Here is a 12,922-nt window from a genome sequence, read left to right on the forward strand (position 1 = left end):
TAACCCCACTTTTTGAAAAAGGAGGGAGAGAGAAACCGGGGAATTATAGACCAGTTAGCCTAACGTCGGTGGTGGGGAAACTGCTGGAGTCAGTTATCAAGGATGTGATAACAGCACATTTGGAAAGCGGTGAAATGATCGGACGAAGTCAGTATGGATATGTGAAAGGAAAATCATGTCTGATGAATCTCATAGAATTTTTTGAGGATGTAACTAGTAGAGTGGATAGGGGAGAACCAGTGGATGTGGTATATTTGGATTTTCAAAAGGCTTTTGACAAGGTCCCACACAGGAGATTAGTGTGCAAACTTAAAGCACACGGTATTGGGGGTAAGGTATTGGTGTGGGTGGAGAATTGGTTAGCAGACAGGAAGCAAAGAGTGGGAATAAACGGGACCTTTTCAGAATGGCAGGCGGTGACTAGTGGGGTACCGCAAGGCTCAGTGCTGGGACCCCAGTTGTTTACAATATATATTAATGACTTGGATGAGGGAATTAAATGCAGCATCTCCAAGTTTGCGGATGACACGAAGCTGGGTGGCAGTGCTAGCAGTGAAGAGGATGCTAAGAGGATGCAGGGTGACTTGGATAGGTTGGGTGAGTGGGCAAATTCATGGCAGATGCAATTTAATGTGGATAAATGTGAAGTTATCCACTTTGGTGGCAAAAATAGGAAAACAGATTATTATCTGAATGGTGGCCGATTAGGAAAAGGGGAGGTGCAACGAGTCCTGGGTGTCATTATACACCAGTCATTGAAAGTGGGCATGCAGGTACAGCAGGCGGTGAAAAAGGCGAATGGTATGCTGGCATTTATCGCGAGAGGATTCGAGTACAGGAGCAGGGACGTACTACTGCAGTTGTACAAGGCCTTGGTGAGACCACACCTGGAGTATTGTGTGCAGTTTTGGTCCCCTAATCTGAGGAAAGACATCCTTGCCATAGAGGGAGTACAAAGAAAGTTCACCAGATTGATTCCTGGATGGCGGGACTTTCATATGAAGAAAGACTGGATGAATTGGGCTTGTACTCGTTGGAATTTAGAAGATTGAGGGGGGATCTGATTGAAACGTATAAGATCCTAAAGGGATTGGACAGGCTAGATGCAGGAAGATTGTTCCTGATGTTGGGGAAGTCCAGAACGAGGGGTCACAGTTTGAGGATAGAGGGGAAGCCTTTTAGGACCGAGATTAGGAAAAACTTCTTCACACAGAGAGTGGTGAATCTGTGGAATTCTCTGCCACAGGAAACTGTTGAGGCCAGTTTATTGGCTATATTTAAGAGGGAGTTAGATATGGCCCTTGTGGCTACGGGGGTCAGGGGGTATGGAGGGAAGGCTGGGGCGGGGTTCTGAGTTGGATGATCAGCCATGATCATAATAAATGGTGGTGCAGGCTCGAAGGGCCGAATGGCCTACTCCTGCACCTATTTTCTATGTTTCTGTGTTTCTATAATTCATTTCACTAAGGATTTGGGATTTCCTGTAGACTTTTTCCAGCAAAATCCATCACTTTCAGGAACAAAGGACAACATATTTCGTACGTAAAAACTAGAAAGAATCCTGAGAACAAGAGTTGTAAATTCCTTGAAAATGAGTCCATGGGTTGTGGAATCGGTTCAGAGCAAGGAACGCATTAGTTTTGCTTGTAGTTCAACTAACACATTATTGCAACATGTATATCACAGACAACGTTATCTTGTACTTTACACGAGCTACTTGATGCATACGCAATGTCTCACCAGGACAGTGAGATGTGGTTTGCTCACTGCTCTCCCTGTGCCGATACACTATATAAAGAGAGAGAGACAGAATTTTCATTGTTATTTTAGAAAGCACGTTCACTTTACAGAATTTTATTACATGTGCCAAAGACTCTTGCCCAGTACTGTAAATGAGCAGTGCAAAAATAGTGAGCTAGTGTTCATGGCTTCATCAGAAGCAACATAATGATCTCCAGGGAATTCTAATTCATAGATGAGAGGTTTCATCATCATCATTATGTGTCATGTTGTATGACGTGGCCGATTATGGCCTTCCCGTGATCATTACTGTTCTTGCCAAGTTTTTCTACGGAAGTGGTTTGCCATTGCCTTCTTCTGGGCAGTGTCTTTACAAGACAGGTGACTCCAGCCATTATCAATACTCTTCAGAGATTGTCTGCCTGGTGTCAGTGGTCACATAACCAGGATTTGTGATGTGTACCAGCTGCTCATACGACCATCTACCACCTGCTCCCATGGTTTCACATGGGGGGGGGGAATTGGGCTAAATTGGTGCTACCCATTGTCCAAGGTTGACCTGCAGACAACAGAAAGAAGGAGCTCCTTTGATGGGAGATGTATCTTCACCTCACCATCCAAAATTTATAACATTGAAAATTTTGGCCATCAGCTAACTGCATGCACGTCATAAGTAATACATACAGCACTTACCTACTGCCCGTTACGCCACTGGTGTTCAGGGCAGCAGTGAACGTCTGCCATCTCTGGTGGTGTTCAGGGCTTCCTTCATCGTGTCAGTCGCTTCCTCTTGGTCTTCACTACTGCAAGTCCCAGGTGGAGACTCAGGAATACCGTCACACTCAGATGTAGAAGGATTCTTCATTGCTGTTTCCATAACAATTTTATTTTGACTAATCTGAGTTGTTAACCCTGAGCTGAACCCCCGAACCCGGAGGACCGGAGGACCACTCTTAGTCTGACCTCTACCCTTTGACCTGTTTGGCATGGGTGACCCTACCAAGAGCCAAAGCATAAAGCCCTGACTCCAGACAACATAGCTCTCTGGGTCATTGAGGCACACAAGCCTCCAAACCACGACAAGGTTGTGGTTCTCTTGGAGGATGAGTAATAAGTGATTCAACAAAACAGCTTGGAGTGTTTTGGAACCATTAAAAACTGTTCCTTTGTCCCAGCTGTTGTGCAGCAGTATTGTTACAGAAGTTTTGTTCAGAAAGAATTTTTAAATGTTTGATATGTTGGGTTAATGGATAAAAGCAATCTCAGGACGGTGAATGAGAGAAACATGCCTCTTTAAGAATTGATCATTTGTTTTATGGCTTTATGATTGTTATATGCAGTGAGGTACGGTGAAAACCTCGGCCTGTGTACCATTCATTCAGATCAGTTCATTAAACGGTGCTGAGGTCAGACTGAGGTAAAGCAATACAAGAGTGCAGAATAACGTGTAACATTTACAGAGAAGGTGCAGCACAGGTCAACAATAAAGCGCAAGGCCATAATGAGGCAGATCGTGAGGTTGAGAGTCCATTTTATTGTACAAGAGGTCTGTTTAAGAGTCTGATAACAGTGGGGTAGACCCTACCCTTAAGCCTGTAGGTTCTTGCTTCCTGGATTGTGTGTGTTCTACCCAACGGGAGAGGGGAGACGAGAGAATGTCATGGGTAGATGGGGTCGTTGATCTGCTTTACCGAGGCAGTGAGGAGTGTAGACAGAGACATTTCTGGATTTTGCTGTGATGAAGTAACTGATGCTCTTTAATCCTAGAGTGATCCACAATGGGATGGTATTTCCTCCATTCTCTGCTAAATGGGGTCAACAAGTATTCCACGTCGCTGGGGAAGGTGTGGCTTTCGGTCATATTCGTTTTCCGTCTGCTGGTGCTGGTGGTGGCGGCTGAGACCGTCTGGGGAGATGAGCAGAGTGGCTTTGTCTGCAACACCCAGCAGCCCGGTTGCAGGAACGTCTGCTACGACCGCTTCTTCCCCATCTCCCACATCCGGCTGTGGGTTTTCCAGCTCCTGGCTGTGACCGTCCCCTCATGTCTCATCGGGATGCATGTTTCCCAACGGAGGAAAAACAAGAAGAACATCAAAATCTTTAATCAGAATGCTGATCGGCGAAAAATAAAGATCGATACCTCTCTCCTTCGGACCTACCTGGTCAGCGTCGTGTTCAAGATGTTATTTGAAGGCAGCTTTATGTATTTATTCTACTGGATCTATGAAGGATACCAGATGGTTCGACTAGTGAAGTGTAGCGAATATCCCTGCCCTAATACTGTTGACTGCTTCATTTCCAGACCAACCGAGAAAACCATTTTTACCGTGTTTATGCTGGTGACCTCAGCTCTGTGCATCTTGTTGAATGTGGCAGAACTCTTTTTTCTGATTGTTCGATATTGCTTCATGCAATGGAAGCACCAGAGGTTTTCCTCAGAAGAAAACAACGAAAGGGATAGAAGATTATCGGCCACCATTACTTCCGGTGATAACATCACTGTGAACTTGGATATTGATCGGGAGAACCTCTAGGAACAAACCTCTAGAAAAACGCTTGATTAATGAATTAAGATCTCGTACCACACACATTGTTCACAAGATGTTATTACGAGAGGAGGGGAGTGTGAAATACAAAGGTTAACCTCTGTCTTTCACACATTCTATTTATTTTTGCATTGTGTTCCACCCATAACTAATGTAATTTGCTTGTTGTATATCAGAATCTGATTCTGACTTTTGTTAACCTTCTACATGTCTGCAGAAATGTCACCAACTATGAAATATATTTAGAAACAGTGATATATAAAAAAATATTCATACTGTACATATATTATGGGATATATAATATATGACCCACCAGTCTCTGCACCCAGCACATAACTTTCCTTAATGTCCGTCATCTCCAACGGGATTCCACTACCAAGTAAAACTTTCCCTCACCCCCACCCCCCACTTCCCGCTTTCTGCAGCCATTGCTCCCTACACGACTCCCTTGTCCGGTCGTCCCTCCCCACTGATCTGGTACTTTTGGTGCTTATCCTTGCAAGCGGAACACGTGCCACACCTGCCCCTACACCTCCTCCCTCACTACCATTCAGGGCCCCAAACAGTGAGGCCACACTTCACCTCTGAGTCTGTTGGGGTCATCTACTGTATCCAGTGACCCGGTGTGGCCTTCTGTGAATCAGTGAGACCCAGCATAGACTGGAAGACCACTTCTCCGAGCACCTCTGCTCCATTCGCCAGAAAAGATGGGATCGCCTGGTGGCCACTCATTTCAATTCTATTTCCCACTTCCATTCCGACTTGTCGGTCCATGGTCTCCTCTACTGTCCCGTGAAGCCAGACAACATTTTTATATTCCATCTGGGGAGCCTCAAACCTGATGGCATGTCTATTGCGTCCACTATTCCCGATTTGGTCTCTGCATTGGTGAGGTATGAAGTAAAACGGGGAGCTAATTTGCCACGTACCTCTGCTCCATCTGCCGCAAGATGAACTCCTAATGGCCAAACGTTTTAATTCCCATTCCCTTTCCAGTTGCATCATGTTGGTCCATGACTGCCTCTTGTGTCAAGAAGAGATCACCCTCACAGTGGAGGAGTAACACCTTATGTTCTGTCTAAATAGTCTTCAACCTGGTGACATGAATATCAATTTCTCCTTCTGATAATTAAAAAAAAGCCTTTTCCCCTCCCTCCTCCTCTTTTTTCATTCGCCACTCTGGCCTCCTACTTAGATTATGAAGACACACAGTCCTCTTTTATTGTCATTTAGTAATGAATGCATTAAGAAATGATACATTATTTCCTCCGGTGTGATATCACAGAAATACAGGACAGACCAAGACTGAAAAAAACTAACAAAACCACATAATTATAACATATAGTTACAACAGTGCAACAATACCATAACTTGATGAAGAAGTCCATGAGCACGGTAAAAGTTCAAAGTCTCTCAAATGTCCCACATCTCACGCAGACGGAGAGAAGGAAGAAATACTCTCCCTGCCATGCCGACCACAGTCGGACTCTGAGTCATCCGAAAACTTCGAGCTTTGATCAGCTCTCCGACACTGAGCGCCATCTCTATCCGAACGATTCGACCTCCTTCTCGGTCACCAACAGCAGGCAAAGCCTGGGATTTTGAGGCCTACCCTCCGAGAGATTCCCGACCACGCAGTGACAACAGCAGTGAACAAGCATTTCAGAAATTTTTCCAGATGTTCCTCTGTGCTTTCACGTCCATCTTCATCAAATCAGAATTGTCCACGGCCCCTATTTTACTTCTTCGCACCTGCCTATCACCCCCCGCCCCCGGGCCCCCTCCTCCTTCCCTCTCTTTTATGGTCTACTCTCCTCTCCTATCAGATTCCTTTCTCTCCAGCCCTTTACCTTTCCCACCCACCTGGTTTCATCTTTCACCTTCCAGCTATCCCACCATTTTATTCTGGCATCCTTCCCCTTCCTTTCCAGTCCTGAAATGTCGACTGTTTGCTGTTCGCCGGAGATGCTGCCCGACCCCCTGAGCTCCTCCAGCACTTTGTGTGTGTTGTTCTGGATTTCCAGCGCCTGCAGAATCCCTCATGTCACTAACTAAACGCTGAGCTTGTGGATATGTTAGGGTGAGGACAAGTGTAACTTATCCCACTGCATCCCTAGAGCATAATGAAGCAGCTTTTATACACTACAACCACTAGGTTATCACATCCCACAGAGATTAAAGTTCAAAGTAAATTTATTATCAAAGCACAGATCTGTCACCATATACAATTCTGTTGCCTCCAACAAGGTTCATGGCAGTTTCCACAGCTGACAATGACACCAGTGCCTGGAAATCTGGGTCTACATTGACATGCACCACCAGATCAGGTCTGTTGTCCACCAGCGAGTTTGGTGTACCCATCTACTGGAATGTGAAAAGCTTATTGCATGTGATGTGATTGTGCCAAACGGTTCCTGGGATTAAGATCATAAGAGCAAAAGACTTAGCAGCATCAGCCCATCGAGTCTGCTCCGCCATTCCATCATGGCTGATTTATTATCCCTCTCAACCCCATCCTCCCTGTAACCTTTGAAGCCCGGACTAATCAAGAACCTATCAATCTCCGGCTAAAGCAATTCCTCTCAGCTCTGTTCTCAATGGACGTCCCTCTGTCCTGAAGCTGTGCCCTCTGGTCTTAGACTTCCTCACTACAGGAAACATCCCCTCCACATGCACTCTATCCAGGCCTTTCCAAATATTTTATAGCTTTCAATGAGATCCTTCCTCGTTCTTCTAAACTCGTTGAGCCATCAAACACTATACACAGCAGCTGTGTTCTGTACACACCAGCTGTGTGATGAAATAGCACAACAACACCTCTTTCACCTCAGATGGTTGAAGAAGTTTGGTATGGGCCTGCAAATCCTAAGAACTTTCTACAGGGGCACAATTGAGAGCATCCTGACTGGCTGCATCACTGCCTGGTATGGGAACTGTACTTCCCTCAATCGCAGGTGTGTGCAGAGAGTGGTGCGGACAGCCCAGCGCATCTGTAGTTGTAAACTTCCCATGATTCAGAGGGTGATCACAAAGGTGAGGAAAGAGGACCGGGTCGAGACAACAGAGTCTAATGGAGAAGAGGAGTTCGGTGGGTAATAAAATGGACGAGTTGATGGCGCCAGCCAGGCGTCAGAGAACATTTCGGGAGTGCAGTGTTATGTGTTTTACTGGGGCTGCACGAGGACATACCTGATCAAAACTTTTCCGTGGACAGCTTCCAGACCATTCGGGCTGACCGGAAGTGCACTGAGAGCAGTAAGCATAAAGAAGTTGGGGGCTTACTGTTCTGGTTAACAACGGATGGTGAAATTCTGGTCATATTATGATCAAGGAACGTGTTTGTAGACCAGATATTGAACTTTTTACTGTTGGACTCTGGCCGTACTCCACCGAGATGCAACACTGGGCGTCACAGGAGATTGTTCCTGCCTGTGGCCATCGAACTTTGCAGCTCCTCCCGTGGAGGGTCAGACACCCTGAGCCAATAGACTGGTCCTGGACTTATTTCCATCTGGCATAGTTTGCATTTTGTTGTTTGATTGTCTGTGGTTTTTGATTTGCTATATTTATGCTCTATTCTTGGTTGGTGCGGCTGTAACGAAACCCAATTTCCCTCTGGATCAATAAAGTATATCTATCTATCTATCCATCTATTTACAAGGACAGGTGTGTAAAAGGGGCCTGTAGAATCATTGGGGACCCTAATCATCACAACCACAATCTATTCCAGCTTCTACCATCCGGGAAGTGGTACCCCAGCATAAAAGCCAGGACCAACAGGCTCCGGGACAGCTTCTTCCACCAGGCCATCAGACTGATTAACTCACGCTGATTTGAATGTATTTCTATGTTATACTGGTTGTTCTGTTTATTACAAATTATTATAAATTACCATGATTGCACATGGCACACTTAGATGGAGGCGTAACATAAAGATTTTTACTCCTCATGTATGTGAAGGATGTAAGAAATAAAGTCAATTCAATTCACTCCTCACTCGTTAACCCTTTCATTCCCATGATCATCCTTGTGAAACTCCACTGGACTCTCGCCAATGCCAGCACACTGTTTCTTAGGTAAGGGGCCCAAAGTGCTCTCAATGCTCCAAGAAAGGTCTGACCAATGCCTGATAAGGCAGCAGCGATGAAGCCACCATCTGCTGCGTGGATTTCGGGGATTGCTCAAGCTCTGTGTATGTTCAGAGATTAAAGAATTATCATGTTCATAAATTCATTTCCCATTGGTATTGTTACCATAAGACAATAAAACATAGGAACATAATTAGGCCACTCAGCCCATCGAGTCTGCTCCACCATTCCGTCATGGCTGACTTATTATCCTTCTCAACCTCATTCTCCCTGTAACCTTTTGACACCCTTACTAATCAAGAACTTACCAACCTCTGCTTTAAATACACGCAATGACACAGCTTCTACAGTCATCTGTGGCAATAAATTCCACTGACTCACCACCCTCTGGCTGAAGAAATTCCTCATTTCTATTCTAAAAAGATGTACTTCTATTCTGGGCTGTGCCCTCTGGTCTAGATTCCTTCTCTATAACAAACATACTGGCTGTAAGATTGACTGATGAGCTACAAAATAGACAAGACTTTGGTGGGAAGACAAGGCTTTGTTGGGTAGACAGGACTAGTGGGCAGACAATGCTTTGGAGGGCAGAGAGAGCTTTGGTGAGCAGACAAGGCTTTAGTGAGCAAGCAGGGCTTTAGTGAGCAGACAGGACTGGTGAGTAGACAATGCTTTGGTGGACAGACAAGGCTTTGATGGGCAGGGAGAGCTTTAGTGGGCAGAGAGAGCTTTGGTGAGCAACAAGGCTTTGTTGGGCAGACAAGGTCATGGAATCACAACTTCCATGAACAGTCAAGACTTCTGCAGAAGTGTATGTGATCCATTTTCTTCAGCTCCTGAGGTGGTTCTAATTCCTGGATGTCGAATCTGGAAACTGGTCGTCTGGATGGTATGTTAGATGAACGTACAACCACTTTGTCATGCCTATTTGGGAGGCGGGAGTTTCGTGACTCATTCCACAGGATGTGATCATATCTCAGACTTCTGCCCATTAAAACAATTACAATATAACCTTGGATTACAATATTGTGCCCACTGTACTAAACCTGACTTTTCACTCTAATAAACTGACTTAACCTGAATTAAACTCCTGCTTATGATCTTGTCTGACTCTGGCAGTTGGAAGACTGGAAGACTACAGGAAAGATTGAGAACGTGGTGAGCAAAATCTCCAGTGAAATAGCCTGAAAATGTTTTACTGTCTGGCAACATTTGGAACATTTTTCATGTCTCATGATAAAAACGTTGGTCATTCTGGACTGAGATGAGGAGGAATAGTTTTATGCAGAGGGATGAGTTTGAGGCCTAGTGTTCTGGGTCCCATCATTGGTGAGTCTGGAGTCAAGACCTGGAGTTCAAAGTTTAAAGGAAATTTATTAACTGATTGAATTTTTTAATTTATCATCGAAGTAGATACCCCAAGTACAACTCTGAGATACATTTTCTTGCAAGCAGTCACAGTAAATACAAAAAACACAATGGAATCAATTCAAGACCACACCCAACAGGCCAATGTACAAAAGACAATGAACTGTGCAAATACAAAAAGAAAGAAAAAAAATGAAATAGTAGTAATACATCAATAAGTGATAAATATCAGGAAGGTGAGATGAAGAGTCCATAGGTTGTGGGAACAGTTTAGTGTTGAGTGAAGTTATCCCCTCTGGTTCAGGAGCCTGACGGTTGAGAGGTAATAACTGAGCCTGGTGCTGTGAGTCCTGTGGGTTCTGTCTCTCCTTCCCATTGGCAGCAGTGAGAATGGAGACTGTCCATGATAGAGTGGGTTCTCATTCATCGTTATCAGCCAGCCTTGAGGTCAATGGATGGTAGTGGTATGGAAGGCTATGGTTTGGGTGCAGGTCGATGGGAGTAAGCAGTTTAAATGGTTTGGCATGGACTAGATGGGCCGAAGGGCCTGTCTCTGTGCTGTACTTTCCTATGACTCAATGACAGGCCGAAGGGTTCTTATGATAGGTTCCTGCTCCCACTGTATTCATCTCTTCTAATGAAAAGTCTTTGACAAGAAATGTTAACGCTTTTTCATTTCCCACAGTTGCTGCCTGACCTGCTGAGTATTTCCAGCCGTAACTGATTTTATTTTAGATTTCTAGCTTCTGCAGTTTTCTGAATTTCATTTCTATATCTTTAAAAGTTTAAAAAGCAGCTGGGGTGGCATGGCAGTGCAGTGGTTAGTGTAACACGGTTACAGTGCCAGCATCCCGGGTTCCATACCAACACCGTCGGTAAGGAGTTTGTACTCTCTCCCTGTGACCGCGTGGGCTTCCTCCCAGTGCTCTGGTTTCCTCCCACAATCCACAGACGTAGCGGTTATGTGGTTGTTATTGGGCGACACAGGTTTATTGAACTGGGATAGCCTGTTAACATGCTGTATCTCTAAAAAAGTTTCTGAACATAATATTCAACAGAACAAGTGACTTTACGGAAGCATTTTATATGCTTCTACCCAAACCAATCAAACTATGTGAAAAAGCACATCTACATGAAATAGTATTGTAGCAGAGATCCATTATCAGAGATCCCCACCAGTCCTGACAAAGGGTTCTGGTGCGAAACGTTGACTGATGGTTTCCACGGATGCTGCCCGACCTGCTGAGTTCCTCCAGCGTGTTGTGAGTGTTGATCAGAGATCCTCACCACCCAGGCCATGCTCTCTTCTCACTGCTGCCATCAGGTAGAAGGCACAAGATCCCTCAGGACTCGCACCACCAAGTTCAAGAACAGTTACCACCCCTCAACCATCAGGCTGCTGAATAAAAGAGGATAGCTACACTCATTTCCCCCATTATTAAAATGTTCCCACAGACAACGATCTCACTTTAAGGACTCTTTATCTCATGTTCTCATTATTTATTGATATTTGCATTTGCACAGTTTGTTGTCTTCCACACCCTGGTTGATCTTTCATTGATCCTGTGATAGTTAATAATCTATAGATTTATTGAGTATGCCCGCAGGAAAATGAAACTTAGGGTTCTATATGGTGGCATGTATGTAGGTTGATAATAAACTTTACGTTGAACTTTGAACTTTTAAACGTCTTCTTCAACTGGTAATTACTATGTTGGTACTAATTGTTATCTGTAATAAAGTGGCTGATGCTGTTTATTCCTAGGATAATCCAAAATGGATTGGGACACCCCTCAAAGTTTGCTGGATGAAATGAACAAGTACTCCACGTCGCTGGGGAAGGTGTGGCTTTCGGTCATCTTCGTTTTCCGTCTGATGGTGCTGGTGGTGGCGGCCGAGACCGTCTGGGGAGATGAGCAGAGTGGCTTTGTCTGCAACACCCAGCAGCCCGGTTGCAGGAACGTCTGCTACGACCGCTTCTTCCCCATCTCCCACATCCGGCTGTGGGTTTTCCAGCTCCTGGCTGTGACCGTCCCCTCATGTCTCATCGGGATGCATGTTTCCCAACGGAGGGAAAACAAGAAGAACATCAAAATCTTTAATCAGAATGCTGATCGGCGAAAAATAAAGATCGATACCTCTCTCCTTCGGACCTACCTGGTCAGCGTCGTGTTCAAGATGTTATTTGAAGGCAGCTTTATGTATTTATTCTACTGGATCTACGAAGGATACCAGATGGTTCGACTAGTGAAGTGCAGCGAATATCCCTGCCCTAATACTGTTGACTGCTTCATTTCCAGACCAACCGAGAAAACCATTTTTACCGTGTTTATGCTGGTGACCTCAGCTCTGTGCATCGCACTGAATGTTCTAGAACTCTGCTACCTGATTGTAAAATATTGCTTTGTTCAGTTAAAAAGTATTGCTTCTCCACAGTAGAGGACTGTACAAAGGCCTAGAGGTTGAAGAGCTACCTGAGGCAAAAGGTGATGGTGACCTGCTGAGATAGAACTACCATTTTCCCCACAACGTTTAGCATTTTCTTCAGTGAGATTGTTACATGAAACACGTTTCCCTCATGTTTTGATGAATTGAGATTAGATCCAAAATCTGAATTGCTGGTGCATATCTTGCAGCAGTGCGTCCTCTGACTGTGATGGCCCTTGACCCAAGCAAAGCACGTCGCTGCAGGTACATGTGACAGATAAAGCTAATCTTTAAATCTTCATCTATTTACTGATGCAGACACTTTAATTCTAGGTTTATTTATCTTCTTGAACGTTCCCCAATGCCAGTGTGGGATTTGAACTCAAGCCCCTGGATTACTGATGTTGAACTTTGGATGCCAACTGTCCTTTGAAAACTTTGAGACGTTGTTGGCATTAACAATCAATACAACCTAAGGGTGAGCTGCGGGCAGCCTTGCAAGTGTCGCCACATATTCCAGCGCCAACGTGGCACGTCCACAATGCTTGGCAGGAGAACACAGAAGACAACAAGCAACAAGCCATCTGCAGCAACACAAGCCCCGTTCCTCCCTCCCACGCACATGTTCTCCAGCTCCAGGACAGTCCTCCAGTCTCCAGGCTTCAGCCATCAGACTTTAAATATATTGCTTTCATGTAAACTTTAGAATTTTATAAAACTTTGGTTAGGCCACACTTGGGGTTCCGGACACCC

The 12,922-nt window shown here is 44.9% G+C and overlaps 2 protein-coding genes across 2 annotated transcripts; both read left to right on the forward strand.

Annotated features, from left to right (window-relative positions):
* Nucleotides 1-3,518: 3,518 nt before the first annotated feature.
* On the forward strand, nucleotides 3,519-4,307 carry LOC134339067 (gap junction beta-2 protein-like). The gene has a single exon (XM_063035353.1). It carries the CDS (start codon nucleotides 3,519-3,521, stop codon nucleotides 4,272-4,274), a length of 756 nt encoding a protein of 251 aa, XP_062891423.1. The 3' UTR covers nucleotides 4,275-4,307.
* A 7,211-nt stretch (nucleotides 4,308-11,518) lies between these two features.
* LOC134339076 (gap junction beta-2 protein-like) lies at nucleotides 11,519-12,311 on the forward strand. The gene has a single exon (XM_063035378.1). The coding sequence runs from the start codon at nucleotides 11,519-11,521 to the stop codon at nucleotides 12,179-12,181; it is 663 nt and encodes a 220-aa protein (XP_062891448.1). The 3' UTR covers nucleotides 12,182-12,311.
* Nucleotides 12,312-12,922: the final 611 nt, after the last annotated feature.

The sequence above is a fragment of the Mobula hypostoma genome, chromosome 28, assembly GCF_963921235.1.
Source record: "Mobula hypostoma chromosome 28, sMobHyp1.1, whole genome shotgun sequence".
Taxonomy (NCBI): Eukaryota; Metazoa; Chordata; class Chondrichthyes; order Myliobatiformes; family Myliobatidae; genus Mobula; species Mobula hypostoma.

What these genes read in the sequence shown, in the direction of transcription:
- LOC134339076 (XM_063035378.1), top strand. Translation starts at nt 11,519, where the DNA reads ATGGATTGGGACACCCCTCAAAGTTTGCTGGATGAAATGAACAAGTAC.
- LOC134339067 (XM_063035353.1), top strand. Translation starts at nt 3,519, where the DNA reads ATGGGATGGTATTTCCTCCATTCTCTGCTAAATGGGGTCAACAAGTAT.